Genomic DNA, 23,257 nt, shown 5'->3' with positions numbered 1-23,257 from the left:
ACAAAGGGTACAATTTTGTTCTCTTCCCCTTTGCCCAAATGTCCAGAGTTGTTTGTCTGTGGTATTTTTGGCACTGGCGCGTAGGTAAGAATTTTGTTCCTGGCCATGTAGCTCTGCACATGATGCACTGGCAACAAAAAGATTGAACAAATAAGCATTCACAGCCATTGCTCCCTGTAACTGAGTGGTTGCAATACTCATCTGGGAAAGCCACTAGACCTGGGTCATGGGCCTTCTGTACACAGAAGAGGGGTTTGAACCTGGGTCTTTGGCTTCTTAAGCTAGCACTCTAACCACCACACCAGTAACTAAAGCCTGACCTAGCTCCAGCTCTTTTGAAGCTGAGTTACTTGTTAAAAATGGAATGAAGGTAGTTCAGGGCAGAAGCTTCTAGCTCACTGAAAGTAAGGGCCAAGACTAGAACCCAGGGTTGCACCTCTTCCAGGCCAGCAGTCATCTCACTAAGCTATATGCCTTCTGGTTTGTTTGTTTCTTGGCCCTCCACAGACCTCCCTCTAAGGGATGCCCAGGGGGCCAGCTTCACAAGAAGCACTGTAGAAAAGTCTAGTTAAAGGCTGACCTATGGTGTGGTGGTTAGAGTGCTATGCTATACTATACTATAAAGTCAGAGAGATCCAGGTTCAAGTCCCCTTGATGGGATCCTAGGTCTCTTCTCAGGTCTCCTAGTTGAGTGCATTTGCTGCTCAGCTACTAGGGTGAAAGATGGAAGTCTCCCCTGCTCCTAGTCTACAATGACTCTAGTTATTGGTTTTGGTTGAACTATGTTTTGGGGCACCTGAGACCACAGTGTGCACAAGAGGTGTGTGCATATGTGCCCCAGCTGTGTCTGGTCAGTGCATGGCAAGTCTGCATGCATGCTTAGCTATCTGCCTGCACAGGGCCACCTACAGCTAATTGCCAAAAATGCTACCTAGACTTAGAAGGGACTAGAGTGCCAGTCCAACTGTCACTTTAGTTTCTTCCACACTGGTTGCTTGATTCCTCTTTACTTGCCTTCAAAAGCATGTTTGGTGCTTTTGTGGTTTTTGCTTTTGATAGAACCCACATTCTTCTTGGGGTTAAGTTCCTCCCTGTCAAGGCGCAAGTTTGCAAACTAGCCAGGAGCGCATATGTATGGATACAGCTAACAGCTGCTTGGGACCAAAGAAGGGTGTACCAGCTGTTTCCCTTTTATTTCACAGGGTGCTTCTTCCATCAGCTGTGCAGGGTGCAGCAGTCTCTAGCTAACTGCAGAAGTGATGCCCTTTGAAATAAAAGCAGTTGAGTGGCTCGCTCTTATTTCTTCAACATGCTGGGCGCATCTATACGAGACATTTACTGCGGAGTAGACTAATTAGCTCTGCAGTAAACATTGCATGTCTACATGTATGCCCTGATTAGGCTGGAGTAAACTAATTAACTCCACAGCAAGATAATACTTGTAAGTACAAATACTATCCTGCTGCAGAGTTTTAACTCCACGGCAGCACTCGTGTAGATGCTGCCTCAGATGGCTGGGGCATGAGGAGGCTTCACTGAGGGGACTTCCTGCACTAAAGCACCCTTGTGCCCCAGTCAGCCCCTCCACAGCACATTGAGCAGCCCTGGGCTGGTAGGCTGACTCCCCTGGATGCGGCGCCAGCCAGGGCTGTTCTGACCCAACTCAATGTGCTGTGATAAGCACTGAACTTTATTTCATCACACTAATGTGCACATGTAGACATACCCTCTGTGAACAAAGTGGGTTCCCAAACCATCTTGCTATGAAAAATCTAGGCTCTACCATATTATTGTAGGATTTATTCAAAGAATTAATCACTGTTCAAAGCATTCACAATTCTTGTTGTGTGCACCTTAAATATACGGTGGGAAGAAAGCAGTTGCATGGATTTGTTGTGTGTGGCAAGATAGGGAGATAGTAATGCCATCAGTCAAAGTCCCAATGAAACCTCATCTGGAATACTGTATACTGTTATTGTCACCACTGCTCAAGCAAAAATCATTCAAACAGGAACAAGGACAGAGAAGAGTTACCTCCATGATCAGGAGAATGGGGAGTGTGAAACATACTGAAATTCAGAGTTGGGCTGTTCAGCTTGGCACAGTAAAGGCTAAGGGGTCATGCAGGAGCCTGGACACAGCAGTAGGGTGAACACCATGGAGGAAGAACTGCAATTTAAGATTAAGAACCATGTTAGCACAAGAAAACTTAGTTATAATCTGGCCATGAATAAATTTGGTCTGGAAATCAAAAAATGTATCTAATAATCAGAGCAGTGAGGTCCTGGTAAGAATAGTAAAGCAAATCGTTTATCTAAATGTAAGGTGGATCTCGGTGTCTGAAAGGGATTTTATATCATGAAAAGAATCTTATGCCTTTGATCACAGGAAACTGAGCTTGACCCATACGGTCCTTTCCAGTCCTGCATTCCTGCAAATTGTGATCTTTAACCAGAGCTACAAACTGAAACCCGTTTCTACTAGTGATGTCTTCAAGAGGTAACAGTCCTTCACACTTCAGAGTGAACTATTGAGGGAGGAGTGTTATCTCTGTCCTGTAAAGGGAAATAATTGCTAGGGTGCTATGGACAAAATGGTTCTCTTTGTATTTTAAGGGTAAAAACCAGGTTTTCATCATGTGAAAAATGGTGGCTTCATCATATTACTGCATGAGCTATGAATTTATTATTCAAAAGGAGCCCAGGACTTGCAGGTTGCATGTAGTCAAGCATTGCTTCATGTTCCATTGATGCACAGGAACTGTTATGGTAGGATGTGACAGCTCTTAAAAACACAGGCAGCAAAATTGTACAAGGGTTTGGCACAAGAAGTAGAGCCCAGCATTCAGCTGCAAGTGACTGAGAATTGAGGGTAGCAGAATGCAGTTGATTAAATAGGAGGCTGGCCAGGGTGCTGAGGCTAATGTTCAGCACAATGATGTAGGAACTTGAGTAACAAGAAGTTGTAAAGGCATCTGCCTCCAACAGAACCCCTCAGAGAACAGAGCACATCTTAATGTCATAGAGGGCTGCTGATTTCTCACTTGGAGGGAGAGTAACCACCTCCCAATTTCTGCAGCATTAGGGGCTTTCTGTAAATGGTTTTATGCAAGCTCTGGTCAGTTTGGGCCTGTAAATCCCTGAGGCAGCTGTAAATGCAGGGTGAAGCTATTTATATTTGTGGGAAACCCATGCAGCCTGGAGGAGTTTCCATTAACAGGAACTCCCCCAGAGAGTTTATTGAACAGCTTTCACCTTGAACCGCAATCACAGGTTTTCAGGCTTAGTCTCTGATGGACCTGTCAAGCTGCATTCCTTAGTTAAGGCAGTCACTGGGAATGCAGCATTTGTGATCAAAGAACAGTAGCACACAATAACAGCAAATCTGTGCTGGATCCTGCACTCCAAAGTAAGTAGGGGTGATAAATTTGAAGCCCATTCTCTTCCCCGTGCTACTTACATTTTTAGGCCCTGCTTCCCTGCTAATGCTGCTGGTTGCTTTTTGCTGCTTCCTTTGGCTTTTCCTAACACAAGAATAAGCCCAGTTGTTTGATTCTGAAGCTCTAATCACTTTTACCAAAGCCTAAATAGATCTGAAGAGCTGCACTGAAGGCACATCAGTTCTTAATTTCACCAAGCTGTGCTTAAAGTCCTGAGCTGAGCAGCCAGAAGCAATGTCTGAAATTTTGGTTGCATTGAAGTCAGTGGCAAAATACCATAGGTGACCATAATTGTCAGGGTTTCACCTGCACAGTGGTCCTGTTCATGTTTCTCATGCTGTATCCTATCACTATGTGGTGGTGTTACTTAAGTTACTTATGTTCTTCTTAAACTATGTGTATGGCTGTGCATAAGGAACTCTGCAATCCAGGCCAAGTAGCATGAATCCTTTTGGCTACTTCAGCACATTGCATCAGCCAGTGCATCATCATGAGTGTCTACTTACAGTGATAGCTAAAATCACACATTGAATTTCTATACCCTTGAGTGCTCTGCTTAATTTTTTAGGTTGTCTTACAGCTCAGAGATGCTGCCAGAAAGGAAAAAAAGAAAAAAGATGTATTTTATTAAGGTGGAACTGGTAGATTTGCCACAGAAACTGGAAGTGTTAGATATATCTGACGGGGGACAGAACCCTCCAATTTCAGTTATAGCGCTCAGTTTTGAACACTGTCGTGCACCTAAGTGCTGTGTGCCAGATGAAAGCCTGCATGAAAGTCACTGTTGGCCCTTCCCAGCCTTCTTTGTTTATTCAGGGCACCCTCCTATTTATTCTTTCTTCTCCGTATGCTTAAAGAATGAATCTGAGAGTTAGTCTGGAGCCAGCCTCCTCGTGTGGCTATGTCCTGCTGTAGAGCTAGGAAGAGTGAGGCTAGGTCTTTTCCGTAGACAGCCTAAACTGTAAGCATTTTCTTGAGAAACCCACCAAGTTACATCAGTGTTGTCCTGCTGGGCAAAGCTCAAAGTAGGTTCTGGGTTAATTTCCCTTTTGTGGGATTTTTATTAGTTTGTGAATGGTGAGTAATTAGGAATTCACAGATTAATTCACTGCTTTTTTGAAAAGGGCCTGGTTTGGGTTCGTTTGGCACAGGACAGAACTCAGAAACCTTTGTAAGTGCTGAAAAATGAATGTATGCTAATACAAACAGGATTGTACCTATTTGTCTGTAGGCTTTTTGGCTCCTAGAGTTTTTATATCCTGTCCGTTTTGCTGCTATTACAATTCAGATCATTAGTGCTCCATTTCCTGCAGTGCTGTTTTCCCTTATGTCCAAGACAGAGCAACAGGTTGGACTAGATGATATTTTGAGATCCCTTTTAGTTTTATTTTTCTATGATTCTATGACTTTGACCTTTTTGGCTTACTGTTTCACATTCAGAAAAAATGGGTACATGTGTTTGCGCCTGTAAGTGAATTCTGCTGACTGGTTAATTTATATGCCACTAGATGGTAGCAGCCATTGCAAAATTTGTGATGATTCAAACCTGCAGTTTATTTTGAAACACCTGGAAGGCTGGGTGTCATCCGGATGTGGGTTTTTGATGTTTATGCTACTGCTAGTTCAGAGAAAGGTGACACTGTTCTCAAAGTGCGGGAAGTTTCTGAAAAGAAATGGAGCATGTATCAGATACCAGAGTGGTGGGTGTGGGTAGGGAAAATTACAGACACGTGATCTTTTTGCCCACACACTAATGCAGGGTGAAGGGAAAGGAGAAGCTGGCTATTTTTTATTCAGTTTCCTTGTTTAAAAAAGTCCTTTAACATTTTTTCAAAGGAGTCATTCATCGCTTGTGCAAACATTCGTCTTGATACTATCTAAGAGCTGCTTAGTGAATTGAGGTTATTGGTTTATTTCATTTTACTGTGTTTACTGTGTAGAATGCCAGATTTTATACTGTTATGTATTTTACTGGGTGAGTGATATAAAATGAGTTTTGCAAACTTGTGCTTGTTAAATATGCATTATATAACAACCCCGTCTTTAGCACTTTGAGAACCAGACATACCCTGTCCCAAGGGGTTTAATCTCAGCTGCACAGTACAGTTAAAGCAGAGTCAGACAGGCACTTAACATTGTGTGTGTGCTTTAAAAATTGAAGCTTTTGACAGGAGAACTGTTGCTTGACATTTTAAAACTCATTGAAAACTTAATACATGGAGGAGAAGCTTTTTAATAAGACCTAATTTCTTACTTCCTGGTTTTACAGAAGCAGTTAATCAGCACTGCCCTCTCACTCCCATTTTATTCATGTGTTTATTTTGTTTTCTAATCATTGTTCATTTACATTTTAGTCACATCAGGAATCTTTTCTCTTTGTATAACACTTGATCAGAAAACTAGAAACAAGTTGCTTGAAATAAATCCTGTATTTTTAAACCTTACTTACAGATTACAGATTATGCTTTTATTCATAAACTACATGTCATCTGTAAAATCTTTTATTTTGTAGGAAGGGATTAAAAACTGAGCTCCAAAAGTTAAGTTGAAATGTATTTGTTTTGATTCTTCCCCTCCAGCAACCGGGACAGAGAGCCTTTTTCTAGTTTGGAAATGTGCGTCAGCAAAGTTGCAATCTTTAGGTCAGATTTTTTGGATGCAGATATTTGGTGTTTTCTGAAATAGAAAAGAATACTTGGTGTAAAATAAAAAGCTAATGTCCACAGCCAGATTTATCAACTCTTACAGAGCCTTTGTCTCAAATGTTGCTGTAATCCTATGCCAGTGGTACTGGTTGTATTTTCCCTTTGGCGTATTAAAGGTGGTGGGTGGGGGATGGACAGACCAGCTCTGCAATTAACCTGTCAAAAAAAATATATAGGTATTGAAGAATACACATACCCTGGCTTCGACATGAGACTCCCTTTAAGATTGTGGCTGTTTGGCATTTATTGTCAGATTACTGACTTGAGTTTTAGTGTTTTTATGTGTGAGCGTTACTGTTTAGTTAAAAGCTTGCCATGCGTGAGAATTAGTCACTGCCCTGTGCATCATGCTCTGATTCACACTGGAAAGATAATTGCAAGCTGCTTGCTCAAGTGGTAAACTTAGTTGAGGTAGCATTCGCTTTCTGTAACCACTTGGATGTTGACAGTAACAATTATCTGTGGGAAACAGTGCTTGTTACCTCTGCTGACAAAGGCGGTAAACAGCAGCTGCTGTAGTTTTAGTGTTGAGGCTATTTGCATAATTCCTGTTTTGAGTTGTCTGTTCACAGAGGGCCCAACTTGGGGTAGAAAATTTTAGCAGGCAAAGGAGTTGGGTTTTTTTAGTTCATTTTTTAACTATTGTCTTCACTTTCTCTGTTAATACCATTTCCTTCAAAGCCATTGTAGCTATAATCTTAACGTCATTGCAAAGTATTGGAGAAATTACCTTGACTGTAATATGTGATACATATTCAACTTCTAAGAGCCTTAATATTTGTGCTGAGACAGCCAGTGCATTTGGAATTCTGCATTTCAAAACTAACATGGCAGAATGGTAACTAGACCTGCATGCAGTAAGGTTTGAGATTTTGGCCTTTAACTTTGCTGCCAGGGCAGTATTCCCCTTTATCAGCTTTTACTTAAAAGTGAATGTAAAGCCCAGTTACATGCAGGTGTTTGGGTATCAGCCTTGAGAAGAATCTGGATAGGCCTCCACGTGAGATGGCTTAGGAATAGCATGTGCTGCATATCTGCTCAGGGGGTGATTCTTTAAGTCCCTTTCAGCCATATGATTCCAGACATGCACTGAAAATTCTTGTATGGTTGGTTGAAAGGAATATCAGGCCTATCCTTTATTTGCTGAAACATCTGGTAACTTAAAGAGCCTGGGACTACGTTGTTCTCTCCTGTACTATAAGGAGGCTTTGCATCTACTGTGAATACTAGCCTTCCATAACAATTAGAGGCTGCTAACCCTGGCTAAGCAATCAGGATGTGCTTTGAGAATCTAGTTGAAAAAGAGTTTATTCTCTGAAAAGTTCAGTTCTTTGTAAATAATATTTCTGAATTCCCCCCAAAAGTGGAGACCAGATATTCACATGCCTTTGTGTAATTTACATTGGGTTTGTAGGTTGAATAGAATACAACAGGATCGGGGAGGCAGAGATTTTTGGCTCACTCTGGGTACCACATGCTACTACAGCCCTTTACCTATAACTGGTAAAAAGTCAGTTAGCCATTTACTACCTCAAGATCAAAGTGGACAGGAAAATCCCAAGTTGCTCTAACTCACACCAGTAGAGGGTTTGGGGTTTTTGTTTGTTTTTTTGTTTTACCCCTCACTTTTTTCAGAGGTAATTCTTCACCAGGCTGTGGGTGTTACCCTGATTTTGGGGCTTATCTCATCTGTCCGCTGCCATTATTTACACCAACTTAGTGCTTATCACACAGGTGTAGACTTTTCACCCACCCAGGCTCTGTCTCATTGACTTCATAACATGTTAACTTGATTCACATTTACAAAGCTAGTGTTTCTAAATGCTAGCTTGGGGTTGGGGAGTGGAACGTTAAGATAGTTATATTTGATTAGCTTTGCTAACAGTTAACATGCAACTGGAATTTAGTGAGCAACTGAGAATATGGTGACTGAGCTATAAGATCTGTCCTACTACCCACCCTTCCGTCATGGCCTCCATGGCTTTGCAAGGCTAATAACAATAGTAAAATCTTACTTGGTTATTTAGGCACAATGCATACTGTGTAGAGAGGTCAGTTGAGTAAGAAAATGCCATTTTTGCATTGTGTGTGTTAATCATACTCTAAGTAGCTCCGGCTGTTCTGATTTAAGTAATAATTGCAGAGAAGTTTGTTTAACCATAGATGAGGAATAGATCACACTGGGGAAGAGCTTTTCCAGTGTGAGTATTCTTCCCAGATACCAAACTTGTTGGAGAAAAGTTTTAATAAAGGTTAAGTGCTAGATATTTGGAGGGAAATGTCTTTGACACTGCAATATTTCCAGTGGGTTTGCATTAGGATTTTGACCCTGCAGTTATAGTTGTAATTCACCCAGAGGGCTTTCTGTCATATCTCCCAGTCTCACATTGACTTTTGGTCATGAATTACTGCAACAGACTGTGGATAAGTTGATAAGACTTTTTCTGATCACCCGAGTCACAAACTTGGAATTCTGCCCTCAAGAAGAAATCTCAACCTTTGCTGGCCCACAAGCAAAAGGAGTGTGCAAGTGATGATGCACTGTGAGCAATCTCCTGCTTTGTGCTCAGTCAGCTAAAGTTTTCAGTATGTCACTGCAACCAGGGTCTGAGGATAATGGCTCTAGCAGCAATCTGAGGTATTATTCTTCCTTTGGAGCATCTTCCAGAAAGCAGCATGGGTTCTGTCCCAAATTGGCCAGCCAAAAGGTGGCTCCTACAAATCCATGGAGCTGCCCTGTTTTTCCAATAGGTTTGTTTGTACTTCTGTAGATCGTACCATCAGTTAAACCCATTTTTCCTTTTACTTCATGTCTACGTTAGAATTCTGCGAGCACTCGAGAATTCACTTAGGGAATTTGCCGCATCCCCTAGCCAGCATGGTTCTGGTGTCCAACCCCCTGATGTGCTTGCCACCATGCTGGCTCAGCTGCATCCACCCTTAGCACTTGGCTTTGGAACACAGCTGCTTTTCTTAAAGCAGCAGCATCCCAGTAGTGCAGACATGGCCCTCATTACATAAGGCCCATTGAACCATAATCTATTTTCCTTCTTCCCTTTGAAAAGGAAGGCTTGTGTTCACACCTTGGATGGCTTGGAAATAACTGCCCCTATGTAGACAGCTTGTAAGTGTGAATTTGTGCAGTACATTGCCAAACTCAGCATCATGTCCTGCCCTGCGGTGTGCTTCTCCCCCAGGATGTGTTTGAGATGCGCTTTGCTAAAATGCCAGATGAACCTGAAGAACCTGTGATTCCAGCCTCTTCTCCGGTTGTGGTCCCACCCCCAACCAAGGTGGCTCCCCCTTCATCCAGTGATAGTAGCAGTGATAGTTCCTCTGACAGTGACAGCTCATCAGATGATTCTGAGGAAGAGCGAGCTCAGCGGTTGGCAGAACTCCAGGAACAGGTATTGTATTCTTTTGGGTGTGGGTGTGAGAGTCTAGGGCTGGAGTCATAACTCTTCTAGTGACTTGGGACTCCAGACAGTTTGCTTTTTCCCTGTGCTTTAGTCCGTCTGTCTGTAAATCAGAGCTGTCACCTTCCCATGTGTTTTAAGTGCTTTGAAATCCTTAGCTGAAAGCAGTTACATAAGAACTGCCATTTACTGGTCAGACCATAGGTCCATCTTACCCAGTAACTTGTGTTGCACTGTGACAGAGAGTGGATGCTGAAAGGGAGAGTGAACAGTATATGACCAGGGTTTTTCCAGCTGTTCCTCTCCTACTTGCAGCCTCCAGCATTTAGGACAACAGTAGGCAAAGTACTGTACAAGCATAAGGTGTTGCTTTGCAGCACCTTCCAGAACATGCAAAATGTCTAGAAATCACAGCAACTCAGTCTGCCATTACCAGCAGTAGGGGACTGGTTGGACTTTGAAGCCCAAAGGTTAGCATGTGGTCTGCAGCTACCCTCGCCTCTGGGGAGAATCTCCAGGGAGTCCAACATGCAGGCAAGAAGCCCTCTGTCTGGATTGCTATAGCTGGCTTTCTCAGTTCCACTTCCCTCCCAATCCATCACATCCTCAGCACTAGCATAGAGAGTGTAGCTGGTGCTGGGGGATTGAGCAGCCTGTTTGATGGGGGAGGTAATAACAGATGATTTAGGCGGCCTGCTTTCTGGCAAGGTGGTCAGGTCTGTTTTAAGACATCATATACAAAAATCAGTTTACAGTAAAAAAAAAAAAAAAACAAAAAAACAAAACCAACAAAAACAAACAAAAAAACCTGACCATTTAGCATTAGAGGTATAAAGAAATGAGAGATGGCAGTACTGAAATGGGGAGAGGCATCAGAGGGAAAGGTAATTAACGTGGATGAGGAAGTGAGACTGTGCAAAAGTATCTTGATCTTTGTGTATTCGCCTCTTTAGCTTAAAGCAGTGCATGAACAGCTTGCTGCCCTGTCCCAGCCACAGCAGAACAAACCAAAGAAAAAGGAGAAAGACAAGAAAGAAAAGAAAAAAGAGAAGCACAAAAAGAAGGAAGAATTAGAAGAGAGTAAGAAAAGCAAAACCAAGGAACCACCGCCCAAGAAGGCCAAGAAAAGTAACAGCAACAGCAGTAACTCCAGGTCAGCCCTGTCTCTCTCATCCTGCAGTTCTTGTGTTTTGCTGCATTGGCAAACAATAGGAAGTGTTGCAGATGCTTTAATTTAGCTGGTTTGCTCTTACTGGGATCGCTTGGAACAGTAACACCTCCTGGCTACGTTAGGTTGCTGCCTCACTGCAAATGTTCTTGCCTCAGGAAGGACCTTGGCACTGATACCATAATTCCAGATAGCAAATGCAAGTGCAATACCCAATTGGTTGTATTGCATGGTGGGAGTATTATAATGTGCTTCATTAGTGGAAGCTGCCATTAGTGTCTGATATGAAATACTGGCTGCCACTATATGAGACATGAAAGAGAGCTGCAGTTGTTTTTCCCATGCTGAATCCCAGACTCTTGAAGTTCCCTTGCTTTCTTCCCTGCCCCTTTCTTGGAACTGTAAGGACTGACCCATGAAGGAATAGATAAGATTTAAATATTTACAGCTTCCCAAGTGACAACACAAGAGGACATGATAATTTCAAGTATTTGAAGGGAACAAAACCCACGCAGAGGTTACCAGTAGCTAGGGTGCAATAGAGGCAGTGATGGGTTGCAGTGTAGAAAGAGGAGAAAAATGTTGTTTGTGAGCAAAAACATTTTGAATTGAAGAACCTTCAGGTAGGAAGATAGCCTTGCCCCCACATAAGAGGTGGAACTTTCCTTATCCTCTGCCCCTGTTTCCCACTTCAGATATTCAGACTGGATGAAACCAACAAAAGATCTGGTGGGGCACAGCTGTAAATCATTTGCAGGGAAGCAGACTGACCTCATCAGTCTCTTCCTTCTCTAATGCCATAGGCCTCTGGCTAAATAAGCTGTTCCTACTAGCTGCATTAGCGCAGATGTGCTGGGAATCTGGCTGAAATAAGTCTCAAGTTAACTGTGCTGCCTTGTAACAATAAAATAAACCTAGCTTCACAAAATCCTTAATGGATCTACTTTCCTTTTTCTCAGAGTAAAGCCAGAGTCCCACGGTATTGCAAGTCCCTAACAGCTTGTTCCTGATTTGTGAAGATTCTTTTTCCTTTTTTCTTTATTTAATGCTTGCTGCTGCTTGCTTCCCCTACCACACAGCTACCAATATGCGAGTGAGAGGGATCCAAATTGCTTAAAACTGAAAGCGAATGTCACCAGGCAGAACCTGGTCATCTTCCTCTGCCCTCTCACCCACAAACCCCTGCTATACTTCTACTAACAAGCTATGAACAAACAACTACCAGACATGGTAGTTACATTTACAACTTAATGTAATGTAGTCAAGGTTACATTTAAGACATTAGTGCCAAGGAGCAGCTTTTTGAACATCACAGCATTTTAGTGTTTTCTTATAATAATGTTTTATAATTATTCTTAAGTAGTAAGAAGGAGCCTGTGACAGTGAAGAACAGCAAGCCCCCTCCGGCCTACGAGTCTGAGGAGGAGGAGAAGTGTAAGCCAATGTCCTATGAGGAGAAGAGGCAGCTGAGCCTGGACATTAATAAGCTCCCTGGTGAGAAACTAGGCCGAGTTGTCCATATCATCCAGTCGAGAGAACCCTCACTTAAAAACTCCAATCCGGATGAGATTGAAATTGACTTTGAAACATTAAAGCCATCCACGTTACGGGAGCTGGAGAGATATGTAACGTCATGTTTACGGAAGAAGAGGAAACCTCAAGGTACCTTTCACCCTCAAAGCAGTTTACTTCACATTCCAGCGATGTATTCCCAGTCTTGTGACATGGGCATGTGTAGAGACAGATGGGTGCCCATCCTGGGTATATAGGTGTCATATCCTGGCTCAGTGAAAGAGAGGATCTGATTTCAAAACTGCTACTTTTCAGTCAAAACGTGGATTTGACTAAGCATAAAAGCATATGCATTAAATCCTACTGCTGGACTTCAGCCCATCATATCAGGCCATTAAATCTTAGTGTCCCTGTACTTTGAGCTGTACTGTAAATAGTTCCTTTACTCTGAACAATATCAATGCAAAGAACACATATAATATTCCACTTTAACTAGTGCTATAATATGCTGTTTCAATCTGTGCAGACTTTTCCTGTGAGAACCTTTTTTTTTTTTTTTTCTTTTTAATGTGCAACACAGTGCTCTGGGCTGCAAACTCACTATAAGAATGTGCAAAAAAAAAACCCCCCAAAAAACAAAAAACTCCAAACTTCCTATAATGGAAATGTGCTTCCATGCCAGACTAGGGTCCTAGTATGTGAAATGGCTTGCAAATGCATAACCCTGACCTTGAGTCCTTGAAAATTACATTTTCTCGTGTATGAGCTGTTCTATGCTACTTTTTTCCTGCCAGATTTTGGAGCTACAGAGATTTTTTTTTTTTTCCATTTTAATGAGCCAGTCTGTAGCTAATGCTCAGATAAGTGTTTTAAAAGTTAAAACAAATCCTTTTACAGAGTCAAATGTGGATGCAGGTATAGGGGTCCAAGACTGGCCAGCAGGGCTTGGGGCCTTAGCAAGATTGTAGAAGACCCTCCAGTGGGTCCATAGCTGAGCCTTAAGTGACAGCATTTAAATGCAATAAGAAAATAATTCGGCCCATTTTTAGAGGTTTTCTTTGTACTGGAAGAGAACCTTGGAGATTTTAAAATAGAAATTCCACCAGCCTTAAAAAGTCAAACTTAGCAGTACATGGCTACTGGCCTTAGCAACACTTGTAAATGGATTTTAGTGTTTTGGAAAGAAAATCAGCCCAAATGCTGAAGTGTAAATGCCAACTGTTGCAAGTGCATGATCAGCTTTTTCTAGCACAGATTTCAGAAGGACTGGCTCCTGTCCCAGGAGTATGTTTATGGAGTTTTGGAACCACTGTAGTTCACTGGGAAAATAACACTCTTCCATTATTTCTATCGCACTTTACTTCCTCGAGGATCTGTTAACTGCATGTTTAAGGTTATTTAGAGACAAGTTGCATTATTGCCTCCTTTGCCAGGAAAGTGATCAGGAAGGCAAGTACTCCTTTTCTGCCAACATTCAGGACTAGGTAGGAGAAGAGGGCAAGGTGGTGAGTTTGCTGTACTCAGCTGCAGCAGCACTTTAGTTAGCCAGCTAGCTATGACCCCAGCCCTAAAACATGAGCACGTAAGCAGTCTCCAGGCCTTGGAATTGCTTTTAGGAGCAGCATTGATGTGGGAGGACCACACAGCACAAACTGGATTCTGGGTTATTTTTGTCACACTTTGACAATATTGTACTATTATCTTGTTGCAGCAGAGAAAGTGGATGTAATTGCTGGTTCCTCTAAAATGAAGGGGTTCTCCTCCTCAGAGTCTGAGAGCACCAGTGAGTCCAGCTCCTCCGACAGTGAAGATTCAGAAACAGGTTAGATGCAGCTTATTTAAAGACTCGGTCCTATACCTGTTTTCTGTATAAATAAATATGTTTTCAGTACTGGCTTGGTCTTTAATTTTTTATCTTTGTAATTGGAACAATGTACACAGTGTAGATCCTGCATGTTGCAACTACCCATTTTGGACCCGACCTATGAAACGTGGAGATAAGGGGGTTGCCTCTGGCATTTTCCAAGCACCGCAAAATCATTTATAGCTTTACTCTTCTGAGCCAGCTGGGCTGCAGGAGCCAACGTACAATATATGCCAAGGTACCTATGTCCAGCCCAAGACTTAGATTCATATTTCTAGAGGAGCTTCATTCTCTCTATAGTTTGCTCATGGGGTGTAAAGTGTTCTCACCACAAAACACTCCTGCACCAGAGCTGTCTGCTAGAGAATGCTTGAAGAAATGGATTTGTGTCCAAGAAATAATAAAGACTCCAAACTTCTCCTTTTTTGGAAAAAGTGTAATAGTAGAGGGCAAAACTACTCCGCTTAGCCTTTTAGAATGGATACAGCCTCCAATTTCTGTGATTTGGGCACATTAAATTGAGGTTGTTTTCACACTTCTGAAATAAGATTTTTTAAAGTGTGTGTGTGTGTGTGTGTGTGTGTGTGTGTGTGTGTTCCTGTAAACTGGTTATAGCATTTCCTGTCTGTCTTAGTGAGCAGAGCTGCATAGTTAAGGTGTTTTTTTTCTAGCTGCCAACTCAGGTGGATCCTGAAAGTTAAACCAGGCTCTTTCTGCCACATAAATCACCAGCAACAAAGATTTTACTACTTGAAATTATATGAATCTGCAGTTGGGTAAGACAGAAAATAATCCTGCTTCCTTTCCCATAGCTGGGTTGTCTCTGCAGTGCAAAAAGTGTGGGGACCCCCCCCCCCCCCAAAAAAAAAACCAACAAAAAACAAACATGTTTGCATTGTTCGAAGTGCTGTGGCCAGAGGATAAGCTTGCAGGTCTTTCATTTGGCCGGCAGGAATGTAAGGCTGCACTTCCAAAACTTCAAAACAAACCCAGCATGAATGTTGCCTGAATACCTTCTCTGCCCTCCAGAGAGCAGCAATTAGTATTTCTTGGAGTAATTTTGGAACCTTTACTTCCAACAAATTCCAGCTCTAAGGCTGTATTTTCTTTGGAACAAATCTGGACTAAAACTGTCTTTAAACAGAACACATTTTGAGTTGCATGCTTTTGTCTATTTTTAGTATACATTTAAGAGGAACTCCAGAGATTTGATGTGTTAGATGCCATTCCCTCTACTGCTGGTCAAAAGGTACCTTTCACTGGTGCTGAATCCTGCCCTTGTGATAGTACAGTGTGATACAGAAAAATGGTTTTCTGCTGCTAGACGAGACTTGAATCAGAGCTGCCACTTGTACGCTCTTGCAAAAGATGTTGTATGCTTGTTTTATTTCAGTGGCTTCTTTTCCATTATGTCACATGGTTGATGCTGTGTCAGACCTGCCAGTGCTCCCATGAAAATCTTTAGAAAACTTTAGACTTTTCTGTCCTTCCTTCCCTTTGCTGCTTTGTTCATTCTATTCTGGATATGTGGGTATGATAACAGGGTGCTTTTCCTCTCTGTTCCTGCCACTTATTCCCAGCCTAGTCTTATTATCTGCAGAGTTGCAAGCATTGATACTGTGGCCAGTTTTAGCTAAGTCAGTAGAGTTTAGAGCACTAGATAACCAATGTATAAGCCATAGGGTGCTAGAGTAGGGCATAAAGCAAAGAACAGTCTTGCCTTCGTGTAAATGTTCTTCCTCAGCAAGCAGAAGTTACCTAGACAAAAAGGCCTGCTTTACAAGCTGTTCTCAGAAGCCTCCTTTGACTACTGCAGTTTGATCCATCTGATTAGATGGATAGAAATATAATTGAATGGTTTGTTTGCTGCCCTGTGACTGGCTCCAGCTATTGTGGTTGGTGCAGAGGGAAAACCTCCTGTTTTTCTGCCCAAAGCCCTTTATTTTTCTGAACACTCAGAACAGTGTGTTTATAGATGCCCCTGCAAGTCAGGCAGCATTCATTGTCTGTCACAGTCTCAGCATCACAAGAAAGCACAACATCCAGTTAGTTTGTGTGGGATATTGAGTTAAGCTTTCAATTTCAGATGAAAAGCTAAAGGAAAGCGTTTTTTTCCTGCTTAGTCTTAGCTGACTTGAGCCCCAGATAGCAGCTCCTTTTAGATGAAAAATAGGTGCTTAGTGTCTTCTTTAGTTACGATTCTGGGGTTTTCGTATAGACAGATACCCGGAATGGTATGAGTCAATAGGGTTCTCTGGTAACGGCAGAGTACCATAGCAGCTAGGAGTTGCTAGACAGATGTAATTAAAGCCTTAGTTGTGTGCAAGTTTAGCTTGATGTCTGGGGTATTTCTGTAAGCTGACAGTGTGTACAGCTTTCAATTTCCTTGCTGTGTAACTTGTCACAGACATTAGTGCCTCCAGTGTACTCTGCTGCACTACTTTGGAGGTGCTTGAAGAAGGACTTTGCCTTTTTCTTGGTGTTGTCATTTCCACAACAACAAAATTGACAGTAAAACTCTTTTTCCCATTACCACTCCTCTCTCTCTTGCACCTTGGATACCATTTCAAGGGTGACCAGGCTAAACTTTTCAAAACAGGCCTCCTTAGTTTGGTTGCCTCACTCCATATGTGTCCATCTTGGGTTTGATTTATTTGAGGTTCTTAGCACCCCCTAGCATCTCTTGGTGCTCAGCATTTCTACAAGTCATGTCCAAGATAGGCCACAATGGCCACCAAAATAGCAGGTATTTGGACAGCATTGTTGCTGAAGAAATTAGGTGCTTTCATCAGAGCCAATGGACTATACTGTGCCTTTTGGTACAGTTAACAGTGTTTTTGTAAGCCACCTCTTTCTCAGGTGGAGTTTGAAATGGAATCTTTCTCGTCAGATGCATCCTTTTAACAGCTTTTCTGTCAGCTTAAACTTCCACTTTTTATTTAAAAAGCTGAATCCTACGGTATCATTCTTCCATTACTGTTTTTTTCAGAACGTAGCAGCTTCACATGGTAACTGATAAATCTTTATCAAATGTTCAGGCACAAAACCAAAACAGAGTAAAACTAGTCTCCAGAATTTCTTTTTAATGTACAGTGTTTGAATATATAGAGATGAATACTTATATTTTATAATACTTAGGTACCCACAAAAATGACACCTTTCCTGATTTAGATCACTTGGGGGGGGGGGTGTTTGTGTGTGTGTGTGTGTGTGTGTGTGTGTCTAAAATTCTCTTGTTTTTCTGACCAATATAAAAGTTGTTGAAGACCCTTTACTACAGGGTAGTAACTTTCACTATTAACATATAGAAAGCTGTTTCCCATGAATTGAAATGTAATTGTTGAAATGTTTTTAGAGTTGTATGTTTGATAACTTTATGTAACTTTGTATGATATTGTTAGTTCATGATACCTTTATTGTAACAGCCCTGTTGCTGCCCTTCCCTTTCATTTCCTTTTCTCTGTAATGTTTAAGTAAGCAGCATGAGTCTGAAGAACCTGTCATTTTCTGTTGTAAAATATATTGATTTGCTAATAGGATGATCTTGGAAACACCTGCACTGGCTAAGTGGAAAATTAGTTTTAAAATTGACTGATAATCCCAAAAATTGTACCACAATTTGAGATCTGGTATCTTGCTCTCTTATATAATGACTTTGCTTTAATTTTTCCTTCTTTTTTGCCCGCTAAGCCGCTGCTTGGTGAGATTACTTTGTTTTTGTGCAATCTATTTGTGGCCTTAAATCAGCTAAAAATGTTGATACTTTAATTTATTTTACCTTGGCTTGGATTTGCTTTGGCTTCTCATAAAGCACTTTGATACATGTAAACATGCAAGATAGTTAATTTTGTCATGTATAAGCAACATCATATCACGGATGTTATAACAAGTGTGAAAAAGTTGTGTTGAAATTGCACTTCTGTCCCAATCTCTTCCAGATTGCTCTCAGTAGAAACAGCACACGGGTTTTGCTTCACTTAGCAGAGTGGTGGTTTCTTATGGCTGTCTGACTCTTCTGTAGTCCAGAGCTTGTGGAAAGTTCTGGGTTGACATTTTTCTCCAACTCACTTTTATTAATTTGATGTCTTTAAACATCAGTTTAGAATTTCTGACTGAACTTGTTAAGCATTCTCTCTTGTCATGAGTGCTCATTGGAAATCAGTGTTTGCAGGTATTGTATGGTGAAGATCGAGGACTAAAAACTAATACCAGAGGGGGAGGTGTGGCCTGGGCTATGCAGAATGTCAGGCCGGATGATCTTAGCTTTAACATTTGTGAAAGTCAGTGCCAAATGAAGAGCTTAGTATAATTGATCCTCATTGGATTTAGCAGTCTCAAGGTGATCTGTAACAAAATTGAAATCCACCCTGAAAACATGGTTGGTGACAGACTACACTCTGCCATCAGATTAGCTGGAAGTTACATCCTCACTTTCTGACATCCTTTATTAATTTACTGTGATTTGCCTCTTCCAATCATACATGCTGGCTCTTGAAGCATAGGCAAGACCAAGTGTACGTCAATGAGAGAAAGTATGTGGTAATCCTGGAACACTTAACTGGTAGCAAAACTGAGAGCCTGCTTAGCCTCTTTTGGCATAAGTATGTCCCTTTCCTCTTCAGTACAGGGTGAAAAGCTCAAGGTTTTGATAATTTAGAAATGCAGGAAATAATGCTTCTGGTGAGTCAAGCAATGCAGAAATGTGCTTTTTTGTTTTGTTTTGTTTTGTGTTCATTCAAAACAAAGAGTAGTCTTCATGTTTCACAGCCTTTCTCCCATCTTTCATGGCTTTAGTGCTGAATGAAGTGATATTTTGATGCATTCTTCACCTAAAAGCCTTCATGTATTACTGTGGCCAGATTTTATGTAGCAGACCCAAGGTGTCTCTTGGGAAGGCCTCAGAGAATTTGGCAACCAACTGAAATTGTTTCTGTTGCAGTAAGCACAAGAGCTAAACTTTTGACGTGGCTTGTTTCTCCTACACTTTTTACAAGTTTTCCTTACGTTCTGAGACCTAAGCTGCTGTCCAGCCCAGAAGTAAAAGTTTGCAGAGATATTCTGCCTTAAATCTATTCAGCTGTGAGTTTAGCACTTCTTCTGTGTTTTGTAATATACTTTTTATGCCTCCTATAAAATGTTTGACCTTTCAAAATCCAGACCCTATATGGGGCCAGATTCTAATAAAGAAGAGGGCATGAATCTGGAAAATACAGCCCTTTTCAAAGGGACTGTCCGTTTGAATTGAATGGGCATCTGTATTGTCTTTGCTAGGCATCAGGTAGCTTTTTAATAAATCAGATTATTATAGAATCCTGTTCAGCCCCCACTGCCTTTTTCAGTCCAGCTTCAGAGTGGTTTTGAGAAGCTACTAATGATGAGAGCTCTAGTGAGTAAATTCACCAGGACTAACTGGGCATCCAGATTGGAAAGACTTGTGCAGACTTCCTCTTGTAATGTCTCCCTGAATGCCACTAAACAAGGGAGGAAAAAGGGAAATAAATCTGCTCTCGGTAATGTCTAGGATTAATCCTGGGTGTGGACAGATGAACCAGTCCAATGATAGTGAAGGTGTAGGGAAGGTGTACCATGTCAGCCACCATATGGTAGTTACTTGTATGCCTCAGTTCTGGCTCCAATATATGTGGAAGCAAAACTAGGGTGGTGTTCCTCTGAATCAAAAATTACAGTGGCTTAGATTCCACTTAATACTACAGAATAGGACATAGAGCATTTACTAGAGAACAGTTAGCACATGGAAATCCCACCCATCCCATTCCCACCTTTAAAATTGTGTAGCTTGTTTACCTATCCATACCCTGGATGGGCGATATGAGAGGCTCTCCTTTGTGTGTCAGTAGAAGGGATTGAGCATATCTGTCTCCATCTTGCAGGCCACGTGAGTAGGTACTTGGAACAGCTCTATTTCACAGCCGTTTACAGAAAGTTAGGTACAAAGTTAGGTTGGGGGTGTTCTTCAGGACTGCTGTGAAAGCTTTGTTTTTCCTTTTTGTCTTTAAGGTGAAAGCTGTAATAACATCTTAAATCAGGGAAGAAGTCAGTTTTCTGTTGACAGGTTGAATTCTTAACCTCTATAATGCAGCAGTTGTAGAAGTTAGCTATTATAATTCAACAGCAAAGGCTTCCTGACTGATTACATTCATCTCCTTCCCATTTTGTTACCTGTATCATATTTTGTTCATCATTCTATTTTTTTTGGTGAGTTTTTAAATAGCCTCTTTTGCTGGGAGTTTAAGGAAGGGATGTGTGTTCTACTAGCAGCCTTCCACATCTGAGGAGCTTCTTCGGAATGAAGTTGCCAGGGAAGGGCTTCATTTGCCCCTTGTAGAACATGAATTCTTCTGTTGACTTAAGTGGAAGTGAATAAGGCTTCTAGTGAGGTCAGCCACTTTCACTATAGCTGATTACAAAGTCTTGCTTGACTGACATCTGCTGTGAAACAGACAGCAAAAGCAAATGCTTTCCAGAATGGCAGTGACATTAATGTAGACAGGATTTCCAACCCATCCTTTGCTCAAGTAGCCCCTTCCCAGTTCCAGTAGACCGAGGTAAGAGAATAGTCATGAGCAGTTTTTGCCTAGACTAGCTTCAATTTCTAACAGGATGCCAGGAGGAGATCATAGCTCTTGTATAGATCTGCTGTTGCATGTCCGTTTTCCACTTACTGCTTCCAGTTCCTTTGTATTGGGGAAGCAGAACTAACTAGTAAGGTACATGGGGTTATAAACACCATATAGGGCCCAGTTCAGGATACTTGTACACAACGCAAGTCCTGTTTTGTAACATGGGGCTGCTCAAGTACACAGGTATCTGCACTGCATCTGGGAGAGGAGACTCAACCAAGCTAGGTTTAATCAAGCCAGCACTAGTACCAACACATGGGCTTTGGTGCAGGTGGCACAAACCTTCCTGAGATGCAGGGTATATGGTCGGGCAATTTACCCTGTGCTAAAACCCATGTTTTTGTGTCTTCATTGCTATCAGTACCAGGGCTAGATAGTCATGCTAGCTCAGGCATGCCAATCCATGCTCTGGCTGTTCTTCAGAACTGCAGTGCAAGCCAACCCTCTGCACCTTCCAGGGCCATGGGACTAGTCTTTTAAATTACTTGAATTGGAACTTGAGAGGGTCCCACTGCTGTTTTATTTTGCCCTGTAAGTTTGTGGCTTCTCCAATATGTCACTTATTTACTGAAGTGATAGCTCCCTTTGATATGTAGTAAATGGACAGGCCAGTAATGTTCATTGCCCCTTCTGTGTAAAGCTTGAAATGTCTATCCAAAGTCAACCTGAATCTTGGCCTTCCTGCTCCATCTGTTGCTGGCAACTTCTCTAGCCACCACTTTAGGGAAATTGCTCCCTTTGCATGGCTCCGTGCTGTGATGAGTTGATCCATTGTCCGTGCACAAGAGAGGAGGGGAAGCTGTTAGTGAAGTCTAATGCCTTCCACCACAAAGCTAAGAGAGCACTACAACAAAAAGCTTCCTTGTCTTGAGCCTGGAAGTCGCACTTAAGGGCCTCACTCTTTGGAGCTGTTCTGACATGCTGAGGAATTATAGGGGTTCTCTTTTTTTGTCAAGGGAAGTTCTCTTTATACAAAACTATTTTGTAAAGTTTTTTGTTTTTTTGTTGTTTTTTTTTACTTGAGTCTCTTTTAGCAATGTTAAAATGTTTTTTTCTTTTTCCAGATCACATGTTTGTTCCTGATATGTGTTATTTTTCTATGGGCTATAGAGGGTGTGGGATTGATTGATTGGTTTTTTTACTGGAATGTATAACTGCATGTTTTTAGCAAACCTGTAATTCTATTTTCTCTAATGCATAAGTGTGAACTGTTTGAAAGTCAGAATGCATTTGACAACGAATGGACTGTCTTCGTACCATTTTTATTCGGATTTCTTTAAGGCACTTCAGTTAGCATTTATCCTCTACAAATAATTACTTTATACAAATCTGTTTATTTTTATATTTTATCTGCATGCTTTTTGATTTAACAGTAATGTAACCACAATCTTCTTTTAAAAAATCCAACAAATTGTATAGTTTTTTTTATAATTTTGTTTTTAAATAATAAAAATAAATAAAGTGTTTGGCTTGCTACAGAAAATGCACCTTTTGTATAATGAAATTACAGTTTTAACAATTTCAAAATGGAAAGAATATTTTTGCCAAGTATATAATTGGAGGCAATCATGGGTGAAAGCATGAAGAGGTGACTACTTAGCATTTGAAAAAATGTATTAGTGGTGGGAAACACACAGGGATTTACAGGATGGGGGTAGATTAGACAGAGAAACTTTAGGGTAGGCAGAGGCTTCTTCACTTACTGGAAACTAAAAGACTATAGTGGAGTCCCATGTTTCTTGCATTTTGGCTACTGTATCCCATGTGTGCAGTGAATAGGTGTAAAGAAGTTGTGTGTGTGTGTGTGTGTGTGTGTGTGTGTGTGTGTGTGTGTGTGTGTGTGTTCTCCCCCCTCTCCCCAAAAAAACCCCAAAACAAACAAACAAAACAAAACCCCCCCTGCTAGCTTTAAGCCTAGTCCTGGTTCTGAGGGTTTAATCAGGTTGTTTTTTTTTTTTAATTTTGGCTTTTTAACAATCATAAAGATTCCCTGGGACATCAGTTTCTCAAGGGCATCAGTCAGCCCAGTTGCTTTCTGTGGGCTTATACAGATGTAAGTGACTGGAAAGTATCCACATTTTGTAAGCGCACAGCAGGGAGTGCAGCCAGCAGCCCACTCAGTCTTTGGCTCTGCAGGGCTACAATTATAGAAAGCAGTAAATTTTCATCTTTACAATCAGCTGACATGATCTGCATGTCCATGGAAAGGAAGTGTTCAGAAAGGGTGGTTTGTGGCTTGGTTTACATAATTACTCTTCAGAGTAAAACAGCATGTTAGGTATAGAAAGACTGTGCAATTTTAGTTTTTATTACTACCTTGACTCATTTGGAGGTTTCTGAAAATTACTTGTTCCCTGGCCAGGAGGTTTGTGTGCTGTGGTGGCTAAAATGAAGCCAAACTGTGATTTAGCTTTTCAGTCTCTTAACTCACAGGCATGGTACTGTTCACTCTTAAACATCAATGCTGATCTCTGAGAAGCCTTGGGAGTTGTGCACTACCTTTGGCTCACTA

At 41.4% G+C, this 23,257-nt stretch overlaps 1 protein-coding gene across 13 annotated transcripts in view; it reads left to right on the top strand.

Moving 5' to 3' along the window:
• BRD4 (bromodomain containing 4) overlaps positions 1 to 23,257 on the top strand; it is a 130,282-nt gene that overhangs the window by 94,444 nt on the left and 12,581 nt on the right. For 12 of the 13 annotated variants that reach the window (XM_059732441.1, XM_019486254.2, XM_019486248.2 and 9 more), the window contains 4 exons: positions 9,342 to 9,551; positions 10,514 to 10,713; positions 12,089 to 12,390; positions 13,952 to 14,062. In XM_059732441.1, the coding sequence (XP_059588424.1) occupies positions 9,342 to 9,551; positions 10,514 to 10,713; positions 12,089 to 12,390; positions 13,952 to 14,062 (823 nt within the window). The remainder of the gene's footprint in view (positions 1 to 9,341; positions 9,552 to 10,513; positions 10,714 to 12,088; positions 12,391 to 13,951; positions 14,063 to 23,257) is intronic. The other variant, XM_006274181.4, reaches the window with a different exon arrangement.

The sequence above is a fragment of the Alligator mississippiensis genome, chromosome 8 (genome assembly GCF_030867095.1).
Source record: "Alligator mississippiensis isolate rAllMis1 chromosome 8, rAllMis1, whole genome shotgun sequence".
In the NCBI taxonomy this organism is placed as follows: Eukaryota; Metazoa; Chordata; order Crocodylia; family Alligatoridae; genus Alligator; species Alligator mississippiensis.
The sequence above is the reverse complement of the archived record's forward strand: the minus strand, read 5'-3'. Positions and strand labels throughout refer to the sequence as shown.